General features: G+C 45.4%; 1 protein-coding gene across 1 annotated transcript in view; it reads right to left on the bottom strand.

The window, feature by feature from the left end:
• Positions 1-290: 290 nt before the first annotated feature.
• The window catches only part of LOC142188586 (voltage-dependent T-type calcium channel subunit alpha-1G-like), a 32,450-nt gene continuing 16,226 nt past the window's right edge, over positions 291-16,514 (bottom strand). Inside the window, exons 3-6 of the mRNA XM_075261878.1 lie at positions 11,477-11,602; positions 6,831-7,005; positions 1,989-2,122; positions 291-1,233 (exon numbers count right to left, since the gene is read on the bottom strand). Of these exons, the coding sequence (XP_075117979.1) occupies positions 538-1,233; positions 1,989-2,122; positions 6,831-7,005; positions 11,477-11,602 (1,131 nt within the window). The 3' untranslated portion in view covers positions 291-537. The remainder of the gene's footprint in view (positions 1,234-1,988; positions 2,123-6,830; positions 7,006-11,476; positions 11,603-16,514) is intronic.

Below are 16,514 nucleotides of genomic sequence, written 5' to 3'. Positions count from 1 at the left end.
ATACTCTGGATTACTCTGGATAGTCGGGATTATTCTGAGTGATTAGAGTGGATTACTCTGGATAGTCGGGATTACTCTGGATTTCAGCGTGTCAGTAAGGTGCAGCCTGGTGAAGTCCATTGTGCAGACAGATGCGGCCGCACCTCCGGGACTCTCCGGTGGATACGCCATACATGTAGAGTAAGCCGAGCTGTATACTGGGCTCAGTCTAGGACGGCCCTACCTCCGGCACACTCCGGTATACACTGCACAGACACCCTTACCATAGAGACCATGTGAGACGCGGAGCTGACACTCTATAGAGTTTATTTAATAAAAATAACATGAGTTTTACTAACTAGAGAAATGTGAAAATCCTTTTGGAAACGTATTGCTGTTTGTCCCGACAGAACGAGGTGTTCAAGTATTTCCCCTCCTCCTCCGACTTCCCTCCGTTCACCACCCAAGCAGCTCGGCTTTGTGTAACAAATGTTCAGACTCAAAAATAGGATTTAGTTTTTCTTTCAATTGATCGGATAGAAAAATGATTCCTAGAAATTAGGAGATTGACATCTCGGGAAGTGAGGGCTCCGCCGTGGTGGGCGGGTCCTTAGAGTCTAATGAGTGGGATTGTGGTGGTAAAGCTTGCGCCTGTAGGCAGGGGGCGCACTCGGGGCAGTGCGGGAGGCTCGCTCGTGTCTGGAGGTCTTCGCGTTCATTGAGTATATGACTAATGAAGCCGCACGAGCGAGACGTCGGGTGCGGAGACTTTGTGTTCTCCAGGGAACAGACCTCGATGGAATGTCTTCTGGAGTCCTCCAGCCACGAGGCGGTCTTCTTCTTCAGGGCGCGCTGGGCGTCCATGCTGTAGAACTTCTTCATGTCTCGCAGCACCACATTGTTACTGTTCTCCAGCTGGACCTTCTGGCTCAATGAATAGGCGGCCGAGTAGAATGTCAGGGCCTGGCAGGTGCGGAGGCCGAAGTCTTGGTGACATTGGGACGACGTCTTCAGGACGTGGCTCCTCTCCTGGGCCGAGGCTTTCCATGTCAGAGGACAGAGGCCGCTCTCGGGGCAGGGTGGGGGAGGGACTGTCTGTTTGTCCACCTGGCACAAAGTCCTTTCGGGCTCCGCTGTGTTTCGGACGGTTGGCACGTTTGTGGGGAGTTGGCAAACTGGTAAGGACACGAGGTTTTCGGCGGCGTCACCTTGGTTGTCCATGAACAGCTCAAACGAATCGTTCTGCACCGCTTTCTGCAAGAAGGAAGAAAGATGGTGAATGTGTAACGAGGGACGAGAAGAAGACGGCGGCCATCTTACGAGTTCTAGAGTGAGATAGTGAAGGTCCCGGGGGGGGGGGGGGGCTCTGGGTTATTCACTTACCTCCTCCTCCGACCTCTACTGCGGATACCTGAGGGGTTTCTGGCCCAGGGTCATGTGATCTGAACAAGGACCTGCCCCGCCCCCATATTCACTCCTTGCAGAGAGGAGGGCGGGGCCAAGTGCCGAATCTCGTGACCCGGGGTCAGAATCAGCCTGGAAGCCTCCGGCACATCCGCAATAGAAGCCACAGGAAGGAAGTGCTGGAACGTCCCGCAGGACCCCGCCAACGCCTGAACCTCCAGTACGTAGAAGCCTCGGGACATACAAGTCACTCGGAGCTAGGATTAGTGACTTGTATCTCTGGCAGGTCGTGTTAGTTATGGAGGTGAAGGAGGCGGAGCCAGGACCACCCTGTACTTCCTCCCCGCCGAGGTCATACAGTCCTGTTATTACTGCAGCATTGGCGCTGGGTCTGGTCGGCAGTGACTACAGCAGTGTGTGAGTAGTGGCGGAGAGCGCAGTGCAGACGTGCAGACTCAGTGACCGGTGACCGCACTGCAGCTTCACTACATCTGGAACAGACAATGAGAACCGTGAAGAAGACAAAGCCCAGACCTGAAGCCGACAAGGGAACGTCCTGCACACGGACATGGAAGAAACGTGACACGGACACGGACCGCACGTACCTGTCGCCGGAGCATCCTGTGTGTAGATGGCGACCGCAGGGGGGCGCAGAGTTTTGGGATCACTAATTCAGATCTGACATCATTCAGCGCGGCGTCCTGGAGCGGACAGCGGCCGTCCACGTGACTGCTGGAACCTACAAGAGAGTCCCAATCACCAGGGACAGTGTGTTATACAGGGGGCGGGGCGGTATACGGAGGTCGTCTGTTACAGTAATACAAGCGTATAGGCCCAACAAACAGCCGGATAATAGAGAGAAAGAAACACATTGTATACAAAGTATCTATAGACTGGTAGCGGTATATACTGTATATAGATTACAGACTGTAGTATATACTGTACATATAATACAGACTATATACTAACACTAATATACTATATACTAATACTACATTCTATACAAAGTAGCTATAGACTGGTAGCGGTATATACTGTATATAGATTACAGACTGTAGTATATACCGTACATATAATACAGACTATATACTAACACTAATATACTATATACTAATACTACATTCTATACAAAGTATCTATAGACTGGTAGTGGTATATACTGTATATAGATTACAGACTGTAGTATATACTGTACATATAATACAGACTATATACTAACACTAATATACTATATACTAATACTACATTCTATACAAAGTATCTATAGACTGGTAGCGGTATATACTGTATATAGATTACGTACCATATACTAACACTAATATAATATATATATATATATATATATATATATATATATATATATACACTAACATACTATATACTAATGTTGCACACCTAATGAACTAACACTGGTGTGGTTGGGGGGGTTTATATTCTTTATTCACCTTATCTGTAATCATAAGGGACCTGCATCAATATGGAGAGTAGGACCTCCCTTCTTCTTGCTATCTGAGGTGCACTACAATAAGTGTCCTTCCATACTATCTAGTAATTATACATTAGCATCAAGTTCTCAGTCATTCCTAACATCAGTGACTGTATCAACATATACTGAGCAATACAATATGAGAATATAACAACAACATGGCTGCAGCAATTAATCACTGTACCTGTAATCATAAGGGACATGCATCAACATGGAGAGTAGGACCTCCCTTCTTCTTGCTATCTGAGGTGCACTACAATAAGTGTCCCACCAGAAACACACCTCTGAGATACATGGTCCCACTCTAGTGTCAGATTACAGGACCTGTAAACTGCTAGTCTGACACTAGGTAATATCCAAATTTTTGTGTGGTGGATCTTTCTGTATATATCTCACACTAATACTATACAAAGTATCTATAGACTGGTAGCGGTATATACTGTATATAGATTACGTACCATATACTAACACTAATATAATATATATATATATATATATATATATATATATATATATATATATATATACTAACATACTATATACTAATACTATACAAAGTATCTATAGACTGGTAGCGTTATATACTGTATATAGATTACAGACTGTAGTATATACCGTACATATAATACAGACTATATACTAACACTAATATACTATATACTAATACTACATTCTATACAAAGTATCTATAGACTGGTAGCGGTATATACTGTATATAGATTACACACCATATACTAACACTAATATAATATATATTAATACTATACAAAGTATCTATAGACTGGTAGCGGTATATACTGTATATAGATTACACACCATATACTAACACTAATATACTATATACTAATACTACATTCTATACAAAGTATCTATAGACTGGTAGCGGTATATACTGTATATAGATTACGTACCATATACTAACACTAATATAATATATATATATATATATATATATATATATATATATATATACACACTAACATACTATATACTAATACTATACAAAGTATCTATAGACTGGTAGCGGTATATACTGTATATAGATTACGTACCATATATATATATATATATATATATATATATATATATATATATATATATATATATATATATATATATATCTATATATCTCCCTATATTATAAAAATGAATGTCTGTCTGTCTGTCTGTCTGTTCTCTAATGCGAACCAAACGACTGGACCGATCTTCACCAAATTTGGTACAGAGATACTTCAGATATCCGGGAAGGTTTAAGACGAGACTCCAACTCGCTCGGACGTACCGTTGCTGAGATACAGCATTCCAAACACTCATATTCCAACTGCAATACACACGGTCACTCCACATGCACAATACAACACTGATATCCAAACTGAGATACACGCATCAGAGGATTAGATACACAGATCAGCACACAGTATCACACTCCAGAAGATTAGATACACGCGTCTGCACACAGTCCCACACACCAGAGGATTAAATACGCGCTTCTGCACACAGTTCCACGCACTGAAGGATTTGATACGTGCATCTGCACACGGTTCCACCTACCGAAGGATTAGATACAGGCGTCTACACACAGTTCCACACTCCAGAGGATTAGATACGCGCGTCTGCACACATTTGTACACACCATAGGATTAGATACACGCGTCTACACACAGTTCCACACTCCAGAGGATTAGATACGCGCATCTGCACACATTTGTACACACCATAGGATTAGATACACGCGTCTGCACAGAGTACCACATGCCGTAGGATTAGATACATGCGTCTACACACAGTTCCACACTCCAGAGGATTAGATATGCGCATCTGCACACAGTTGTACACACCATAGGATTAGATACACGTGTCTGCACACAGTACCACATGCAGTAGGATTAGATACACGCGTCTACACATAGTTCCACACACCGAAGGATTAGATACGCGCCTCTTCACACAATACCACACAAGGGAGGATTAGATACGTGTGTGTGCACACAGTACCACACTTTGGAGGATTAGATACATGCCTCTGCACACAGTACCACATGCAGTAGGATTAGATACGCGCGTCTACACATAGTTCCACAAGCGGAAGGATTAGATACGCGCCTCTTCACACAATACCACACAGGGGAGGATTAGATACGTGTGTGTGAACACAGTACCACACTTTGGAAGATTAGATACATGCCTCTGGACACAGTACCACAAGCCAGAGAATTAGATACGCGTTTCCGCACACAGTATCACACGGGGGAGGATTAGATACGCGCGTCTGCACACAGTACCACACGGGGGAGGATTAGATACGCGCGTCTACACACAGTACCACATGCTGGGGGATTGGATACGCACGTCTACATACAGTACCACATGCCATAGGATTAGATACGCGCGTCTGCACACAGTACCACATGCCGGGGGATTGGATACGCACGTCTACACACTGTTCCATACGCCATAGGATTAGATACGCACCTCTTCACACAATACCACACAGGGGAGGATTAGATACACGTGTCTTCACACAGTTGTACACGCCATAGGATTAGATACACACATCTGCACAGAGTACCACATGCCGTAGGATTAGATACACGCATCTACATACAGATCCACACTCCAGAGGATTAGATTCGCACGTCTGCACACAGTTATACACGCCATAAGATTAGATACACACATCTGCACACAGTACCACATGCTGTAGGATTAGATACGCGCGTATACACACAGTTCCACACGCCAAAGGATTAGATACGCGCCTCTTCACACAATACCACACAGGGGAGGATTAGATACATGCGTCTGAATACAGTACCACACGGGGGAGGATTAGATATGCGCATCTGCACACAGTACCACATGCCAGAGAATTAGATACACATCTCAGCACACAGTACCACACGGGGGAGGATTAGATACGCGCATCTGCACACAGTACCTCACGCCAGGGATTAGATACACCTGTCTGCACACAGTACCACACGCCAGAGGATTAGATACACGCGTCTTCACATAGTACCACATGCCGTAAGATTAGATATGCACGTCTGCACACAGTTTCATTTACTGGAGGATTAGATACACACATCTGTACACAGTACCACACCAACAAGGATTAGATACTTGCGTCTAAACACAGTACTACACGGGGAAGGATTAGATACAGCTTTACTCCAGGTCTCCATAACAACTGATCACAGATTTTTCACTGATATCCAAAATGAGATTCACATAATGACATGACGCTTATGGACATACACACAAAGCACATACAACATACACCAGTGCAAAACTGGACAATTCTTATGGGGCCACTACACAAACATAACATGTAATATACCCGTGTGAAGCCGCCTCCTCCCTCTAGTATATATATATATATATATATATATATATATATATATATATATATATATATATATATATACTAACATACTATATACTAATACCGTACAAAGTATCTATAGACTGGTAGCGGTATATACTGTATATAGATTACAGACTGTAGTATATACCGTACATATAATACAGACTATATACTAACACTAATATACTATATACTAATACTATATTCTATACAAAGTATCTGTAGGGTCTGGTAGACTGATACCGGTATATACTATATATAGATTACACACACATATATATATATATATATAGATATTACATTATATAGATTAGTACTATATACTAACACTATAATATACCATATACACACTAACCTACTATATACAGATACTTATATATACAGTGATATATACAGTATATATATATGTGTGTGTATACTACCATGTGACTATAGCCGGACCCCGGGGTCTTCTCTCACTCACTGGTTGGTACCATTACTATGGTGGGGTGGGGGGGGGGGATCCTGCACAATTTCTCCCCATTTGTAGCCCACATATGGCTGTTGCCCTTCTCCACTAGCCCCATTGTATCATGTACTTGCCCTTGTTGGTACCTGACTTGTGGCAGGAGATGTTCCTCTGGGCCTGGCACTCGGCACACACGTGTTCTGTCCGTAGCATGTAGCTGTCATTGGGCAGGGAGTGGGTTCTGCAGACCAGCGGCTTCTTCACACTCAATAAATGACTTTCTTTAGTAGTCGCCGACTTCTGGAGCGGAGAATATTCACCCTGAAACGGGGAGGAAGATGGAAAAATCATTAAAACCATTTGCTAATCACCGACTGGACCTGATGTCACCACTAGAGGGAGCCGGAGAGTGCAGGCTGTATACAGAGATCTCCGGCTCCCCCAGTGGTGGCCTCAGGAACTACAAATCAAAAAATCACATCACTAAATGATACTAAGAAATGGATCGGCACAAAATCCTGGACGGTGTAAGAAAACGTGGAGGATCCCTTTAAATATAGTAAGATCTGATTGCCTAGAAATCTGCCCCAATAACTGCCCCCAGTACACATAAAGGGTTACACTAATCTCCTGCCTTTCGGCCTTGGACAGAATAAATTTGTCAGGGTTGGGACAATCCTTGTGGATATATTTCATTCTGCGGGGCCACATGTGGGGTCCGGGCGGCAGAGAGGACAGTGTAGCCAACAGGACGGGTCATTTAAAGGGGATGTCGAGGAGTCTATAAAGATTTAATAAGGAAGAGAATGGGGTAAAATAAAAAAAACAAAACAACCTGGTAAATGCCCCAGTGACTCCCTATATGTGACCAGTGATTCCTTATATGTGGCCAGTGACTCCTTACATGTGGCCAGTGACTCCCTATATGTGACCAGTGATTCCTTATATGTGGCCAGTGACTCCTTATATGTGGCCAGTGACTTCTCATATGTGGCCAGTGATTCCTTACATGTGGTCAGTGACTCCTTATATGTGGCCAGTGACTCCTTATATGTGGCCAGTGACTCCTTACATGTGGTCAGTGACTCCTTATATGTGGCCAGTGACTCCTTATATGTGGTCAGTGACTCCTTGTATGTGGCCAGTGACTCCTTATATGTGGCCAGTGACTCCCTATATGTGACCAGTGATTCCTTATATGTGGCCAGTGACTCCTTACATGTGGCCAGTGACTCCCTATATGTGACCAGTGATTCCTTATATGTGGCCAGTGACTCTATATGTGGCCAGTGACTTCTCATATGTGGCCAGTGACTCCTTACATGTGGTCAGTGACTCCTTATATGTGGCCAGTGACTCCTTGTATGTGGCCAGTGACTCCTTATATGTGGCCAGTGACTCCTTATATGTGGCTAGTGACTCTTTATATGTGGCCAGTGACTTCTCATATGTGGCCAGTGACTCCTTACATGTGGTCAGTGACTCCTTATATGTGGCCAGTGACTCCTTATATGTGGCCAGTGACTCTTTGTATGTGGCCAGTGACTCCTTATATGTGGCCAGTGACTCCTTATATGTGGCCAGTGACTTCTCATATGTGGCCAGTGACTTCTCATATGTGGCCAGTGACTCCTTACATGTGGCCAGTGACTCCTTACATGTGGTCAGTGACTCCTTATATGTGGCCAGTGACTTCTCATGTGGCCAGTGACTTCTCATATGTGGCCAGTGACTCCTTACATGTGGCCAGTGACTCCTTATATGTGGCCAGTGACTTCTCATATGTGGCCAGTGACTCCTTATATGTGGTCAGTGACTCCTTGTATGTGGCCAGTGACTCCTTACATGTGGTCAGTGACTCCTTATATGTGGCCAGTGACTTCTCATATGTGGCCAGTGACTTCTCATATGTGGCCAGTGACTCCTTACATGTGGCCAGTGACTCCTTACATGTGGTCAGTGACTCCTTATATGTGGCCAGTGACTCCTCATATGTGGCCAGTGACTCCTTACATGTGGCCATTCACTTGCCATATTCACAGGACTGAGGCTGCCAGTGATTGGCTGTAATGGTCACATGTCGGGGGCTGTTTCCGCGGCCCCGGGGTGGGGTTTCTTTTTAGTTTTCTACCCTTACTACATCTTTGAGACCCCTGAGGACTGTATAAGGAGCAGTTGGGGAGTTTTTTCGGTGTTTGCAGCAGGTTTTCGGTTCCTCTTATTACACTCCTATGACCCGCATTGGTCTGAATGCGCTCGTACAAAACCATTAATAGGAAGGGAATGGGAATGTCGCCCATGGGGCCCACCAATGATGTGCCAATACTGCGCCATCTGAACAGGCCCATAAACAGTCCGGTATTGGATGTGCGGCCCTAATGTGGAATACAGAGTAGTGGCCCCAAACCTGAACACCCACCATTACAGGGGGCCAAGGGCCACTAAATCCTGAACACCCGCCATTACAGGGGTCCGAGGGCCACTAAATCCTGAACACCCGCCATTACAGGGGTCCGAGGGCCATTAATACTGAACACCTGCCATTACAGGGGTCCGAGGGCCACTAAATCCTGAACACCCGCCATTACAGGGGTCCGAGGGCCATTAATACTGAACACCCGCCACTACAGGGGTCCGAGGGCCACTAAATCCTGAACACCCGCCATTACAGGGGTCCGAGGGCCATTAATACTGAACACCCGCCACTACAGGGGTCCGAGGGCCACTAAATCCTGAACACCCGCCATTACAGGGGTCCGAGGGCCATTAATACTGAACACCCGCCACTACAGGGGTCCGAGGGCCACTAAATCCTGAACACCTACCATTACTGGGGTCCAAGGGCCACTAAATACTGAACACCCGCCATTACAGGGGTCAGAGGGCCACAAAATACTGAACACCTACCATTACTGGGGTCAGAGGGCCACTAAATCCTGAACACCCGCCACTACAGGGGTCCGAGGGCCACTAAATCCTGAACACCCGCCACTACAGGGGTCAGAGGGCCACTAAATCCTGAACACCTACCATTACAGGGGTCCGAGGGCCACTAAATCCTGAACACCCGCCACTACAGGGGTCAGAGGGCCACTAAATCCTGAACACCTACCATTACAGGGGTCAGAGGGCCACTAAATCCTGAACACCCGCCACTACAGGAGTCAGAGGGCCACTAAATCCTGAACACCTACCATTACAGGGGTCCGAGGGCCACTAAATCCTGAACACCTACCATTACAGGGGTCTGAGGGCCACTAAATCCTGAACACCCGCCATTACAGGGGTGACAGGGCCACTAAATACTGAACACCCGCCATTACAGGGGTCCGAGGGCCATTAATACTGAACACCCGCCATTACAGGGGTCCGAGGGCCATTAATACTGAACACCTGCCATTACAGGGGTCAGAGGGCCACAAAATACTGAACACCCGCCATTACAGGGGTCGGAGGGCCACTAAATCCTGAACACCCGCCATTACAGGGGTCTGAGGGCCACTAAATCCTAAACACCCGCCATTACAGGGGTCTGAGGGCCACTAAATCCTAAACGCCCACCATTACAGGGGTCTGAGGGCCACTAAATCCTAAACACCCGCCATTACAGGGGTCGGAGGGCCACTAAATCCTGAACACCCACCATTACAAGGGTCACTGAAGTTCCACTGGGTCAGGCCAGGCTTCGGGCCCGCGTGGTCCTCCCGTCACGTGCCGTTGTGTATAATGGGCACCTTCTGCCTACACTAACAGGACAGGCCGTCACACCGCACACGGGGCTATTATCAGACCATTGGGGTATTAACCCTCCAGACGCCAGGCTCAGGGGCAGATTACTGCTCGCTCACCAGTGACTACAGCGGTGCCCCATAGCCCCCATAACTAGTAGTGGCCCCGGACCCCTCCCATAGACTGAGCGGTCACGTGTCTTATCTCTCATGATATTCAGCATGCCCATCCCCCCCCATCATTAGTGGGACCGGTGGCCCCCATGGGTACGGCCATCGTGACATCTCCAATAACCTCGCCCTGTACACAAGACCCAATGAGATGAGGACAAGAAATGAAGACACAAAATCCACATATAATGAATGGGCCTGGACCGAGGGGTTAACATGACGTAGGCGGAGCCAGGGGGCAGATTTATTAGGACTGGCCAGTCTCAGTAAGGGCCCCGACCAGTGGAGGGCCCGGCGGACTCACAGGATGGAGATCTAAGACAGAACGGGCACCAGAGGGCCAGAGACTCTCCAGAGATTTAGTGCCCCGAATATTCCATACAGGGGTTAATACCCACCCGGTGTCCACTTACCTAGAGATCGGTCTCGGGCCCACCCGCAGCTCAGCAATGTTCATCCCCCGCAACTGCGCATGCGCCATTCATTGTCTGCGCAGGGGTCAGACAGGGGTAGTAGTGCAATATCTGGGGCACTAAATGTTCGGTCGGTGTTGGGTTTAGTATAGGTGAGGGTTCACACTGGAAGATTCTGGACCAGGTCTAACATTTATACTTGGAATTATCTGCGAGATGTGATCAGAGCCCAGGAATTATCTGAGGAGCAGCAGAACTTCTCTCTACCGTCTATAATTAGGCTTAGTGGTCAGAGTGGGGATTGGATTATACAATATATATGGAAATCTAGATAAAACAATGAAAATGAAAAATAAAATAATCAAAAATTCTTATAAAATGGTTTTGACCTAAAAGGCTGAGATGACAGACAAGGGGGCGCGTGGAGACCCTTTAAGGAGCCCTAGAGCTGAGAGAAGTAATAGAAAGAAAGGCGGATACTTTGGATTCGAGAACGCTAAACATGATGTCGTCCGGCAGAGAGTCGTCCGTTAGCGCTAAGGACCAGGACTTTTCGGACATAATATCTGAGGTCATGGACAATCCTTCCATCTCCGCTAGAGGAATCTAAATGAGGGAAAACGGCCAAGAATAAGAACAGAACAAAAGAAAAAGTTACCGAAAACCTCCCCCGAACACAAAATATCCCAAGACACAAAATAATGGACCACCAATGAATGAGATGAAGACATTTATACCCTGAGCACTGACTGACCCTCATCGCTGCTTCACAGATTACCCCTATACCACAGACTAGGGCTCAGATTACCCCTATACCACAGACTAGGGCTCAGATTACCCCTATACCACAGATTAGGGCTCAGATTACCCCTATACCACAGATTAGGGCTCAGATTACCCCTATACCACAGATTAGGGCTCAGATTACCCCTATACCACAGACTAGGGCTCAGATTACCCCTATACCACAGATTAGGGCTCAGATTACCCCTATACCACAGATTAGGGCTCAGATTACCCCTATACCACAGATTAGGGCTCAGATTACCCCTATACCACAGACTAGGGCTCAGATTACCCCTATACCACAGACTAGGGCTCAGATTACCCCTATACCACAGACTAGGGCTCAGATTACCCCTATAACACAGATTAGGGCTCATATTACCCCTATACCACAGATTAGGGCTCAGATTACCCCTATACCACAGACTAGGGCTCATATTACCCCTATACCACAGATTAGGGCTCAGATTACCCCTATACCACAGACTAGGGCTCATATTACCCCTATACCACAGATTAGGGCTCATATTACCCCTATACCACAGATTAGGGCTCAGATTACCCCTATACCACAGACTAGGGCTCATATTACCCCTATAGCACATATTAAGACACAGATTACTGCCTATAGCACAGATTAGGGCTCAGATTACCCCCTACATCACATATTAGGGCTCAGATTACCCCTATACCACAGATTAGGGCTCATATTACCCCTATACCACAGATTAGGGCTCATATTACCCCTATACCACAGATTAGGGCTCAGATTACTCCTATAGCACAGATTAGGGATCAGATTACCCCCTACATCACATATTAGGGCTCAGATTACTCCTATAGCACAGATTAGGACTCAGACTACCCCTAAAGCAAAGATTAGGGCACAGATTACCCTCTATAGCACATATTAGGGCTCAGATTACTCCTATAGCACAGATTAGGGCTCAGATTACCCCTATACCACAGATTAGGGCTCATATTACTCCTATAGCACAGATTAGGGATCAGATTACCCCCTACATCACATATTAGGGCTCAGATTACCCCTATACCACAGATTAGGGCTCAGATTACTCCTATAGCACAGATTAGGGATCAGATTACCCCCTACATCACATATTAGGGCTCAGATTACTCCTATAGCACAGATTAGGACTCAGATTACCCCTAAAGCAAAGATTAGGGCACAGATTACCCTCTATAGCACATATTAGGGCTCAGATTACTCCTATAGCACAGATTAGGGATCAGATTACCCCCTACATCACATATTAGGGCTCAGATTACTCCTATAGCACAGATTAGGACTCAGATTACCCCTAAAGCACAGATTAGGGCATAGATTACCCTCTATAGCACATATTAGGGCTCATATTACCACTATAGCACAAATTAGGGCCCAGATTACCCCTATAGCACAGATTAGGGCACAGATTACATCTATATATAATGTTAATTTATGTAAATTGAAGACTTTTCCTAAAAATATTGCTTTAGAAATTCTGCTTTGTTTTCCTGCGATGTGACCTTACTCCCCCATTGTTTACACAGCGTTTCCATAGCGCCGAACCTGTGAGATAGGACAAGTGACGTCACTGACTGCTCTGGACAATCGTTCAGCTAATGGGAGTTTGCTGACAAAGTCGAGTCTGCTATCTCTTTATGTAAACACACAGATAACACAAAGTCCATTGTGTACAAGCATCTGCATATTATCTGACCGGTATAAGTATTGTGATACCTCGTAGTGTCAAGAGGGAGGGGAGAAATACAGGAAGTGAGAAGAAGAGACTGCAGGGAAAGCTGCTGGAGCACTGAGATAGGAGAACCCCTTTAATGTCTGCAGATCCCACTAACAAGTTCTTCTGTATAGGAGAATCCTGTATATGGAGTCAGCGATAGAAGTGTCTGCCTTTCATGGGCACGTTCCCTCTGTCACCCCCTGGTGCCAATAATATGCCATGGCATTCAGGGGTCTGAGAGAGGCTGTTCCATGTCCATATACCTATCAAAAAAACTGCACAGCTACACCGTCACTGAGATACACCGAGTAATAAACAATGACATAGACTGTACAGCTACACCGTCACTGAGATACACCGAGTAATAAACAATGACAGACTGTACAGCTACACCGTCATTGAGATACACCGAGTAATAAACAATGACAGACTGTACAGCTACACCGTCACTGAGATACACCGAGTAATAAACAATGACAGACTGTACAGCTACACCGTCACTGAGATACACCGAGTAATAAACAATGACATAGACTGTACAGCTACACCGTCACTCAGATACACCGAGTAATAAACAATGACATAGACTGTACAGCTACACCGCCACTGAGATACACCGAGTAATAAACAATGACAGACTGTACAGCTACACCGCCACTGAGATACACCGAGTAATAAACAATGACATAGACTGTACAGCTACACCGCCACTGAGATACACCGAGTAATAAACAATGACATAGACTGTACAGCTACACCGCCACTGAGATACACCGAGTAATAAACAATGACAGACTGTACAGCTACACCGTCACTGAGATACACCGAGTAATAAACAATGACAGACTGTACAGCTACACCGTCACTGAGATACACTGAGTAATAAACAATGATAGACTGTACAGCTACACCGTCACTGAGATACACTGAGTAATAAACAATGACAGACTGTACAGCTACACCGCCACTGAGATACACCGAGTAATAAACAATGACATAGACTGTACAGCTACACCGTCACTGAGATACACCGAGTAATAAACAATGACAGACTGTACAGCTACACCGTCACTGAGATACACCGAGTAATAAACAATGACAGACTGTATAGCTACACCGTCACTGAGATACACCGAGTAATAAACAATGACAGACTGAACAGCTACACCGCCACTGAGATACACCGAGTAATAAACAATGACAGACTGTACAGCTACACCGCCACTGAGATACACTGAGTAATAAACAATGACAGACTGTATAGCTACACCGTCACTGAGATACACCGAGTAATAAACAATGACAGACTGAACAGCTACACCGCCACTGAGATACACCGAGTAATAAACAATGACAGACTGTACAGCTACACCGCCACTGAGATACACCGAGTAATAAACAATGACAGACTGTACAGCTACACCGCCACTGAGATAAACCGAGTAATAAACAATGACAGACTGTACAGCTACACCGTCACTGAGATACACTGAGTAATAAACAATGACAGACTGTACAGCTACACTGTCACTGAGATACACCGAGTAATAAACAATGACAGACTGTACAGCTACACCGTCACTGAGATACACCGAGTAATAAACAATGACAGACTGTACAGCTACACCGTCACTGAGATACACCGAGTAATAAACAATGACAGACTGTACAGCTACACCGTCACTGAGATATACTGAGTAATAAACAATGACAGACTGTACAGCTACACCGCCACTGAGATACACCAAGTAATAAACAATGACAGACTGTACAGCTACACCGTCACTCAGATACACCGAGTAATAAACAATGACAGACTGTACAGCTACACCGTCACTGAGATACACTGAGTAATAAACAATGACAGACTGTACAGCTACACTGTCACTGAGATACACCGAGTAATAAACAATGACAGACTGTACAGCTACACCGTCACTGAGATACACCGAGTAATAAACAATGACAGACTGTACAGCTACACCGTCACTGAGATACACCGAGTAATAAACAATGACAGACTGTACAGCTACACCGTCACTGAGATATACTGAGTAATAAACAATGACAGACTGTACAGCTACACCGCCACTGAGATACACCAAGTAATAAGCAATGACAGACTGTACAGCTACACCGTCACTCAGATACACCGAGTAATATACAATGACAGACTGTACAGCTACACCGTCACTGAGATACACCTAGTAATAAACAATGACACAGACTGTACAGCTACACCGTCACTGAGATACACCAAGTAATAAACAATGACAGACTGTACAGCTACACCGCCACTGAGATACACTGAGTAATAAACAATGACAGACTGTACAGCTACACCGTCACTGAGATACACCTAGTAATAAACAATGACAGACTGTACAGCTACACCTTCACTGAGATACACGCGTAATAAACAATGACAGACTGTACAGCTACACCGCCACTGAGATACACCGAGTAATAAACAATGACAGACTGTACAGCTACACCGTCACTGATATACACTGAGTAATAAACAATGACAGACTGTACAGCTACACCGTCACTGAGATACACTGAGTAATAAACAATGACAGACTGTACAGCTCACCGCCACTGAGATACACCGAGTAATAAACAATGACAGACTGTACAGCTACACCGTCACTGAGATACACTGAGTAATAAACAATGACAGACTGTACAGCTACACCGTCACTGAGATACACTGAGCAATAAACAATGACAGACTGTACAGCTACACCGTCACTGAGATACACTGAGTAATAAACAATGACAGACTGTACAGCTACACCGCCACTGAGATACACCGAGTAATAAACAATGACAGACTGTACAGCTACACCGTCACTGAGATACACTGAGTAATAAACAATGACAGACTGTACAGCTACACCGTCACTGAGATACACGAGTAATAAACAATGACAGACTGTACAGCTACACCGTCACTGAGATACACTGAGTAATAAACAATGACA

This window comes from Leptodactylus fuscus, unplaced genomic scaffold, assembly GCF_031893055.1.
Source record: "Leptodactylus fuscus isolate aLepFus1 unplaced genomic scaffold, aLepFus1.hap2 HAP2_SCAFFOLD_56, whole genome shotgun sequence".
NCBI lineage: Eukaryota > Metazoa > Chordata > Amphibia > Anura > Leptodactylidae > Leptodactylus > Leptodactylus fuscus.
Note: the sequence above shows the minus strand (reverse complement) of the source record. Positions and strands in the feature narration are given on the sequence as shown.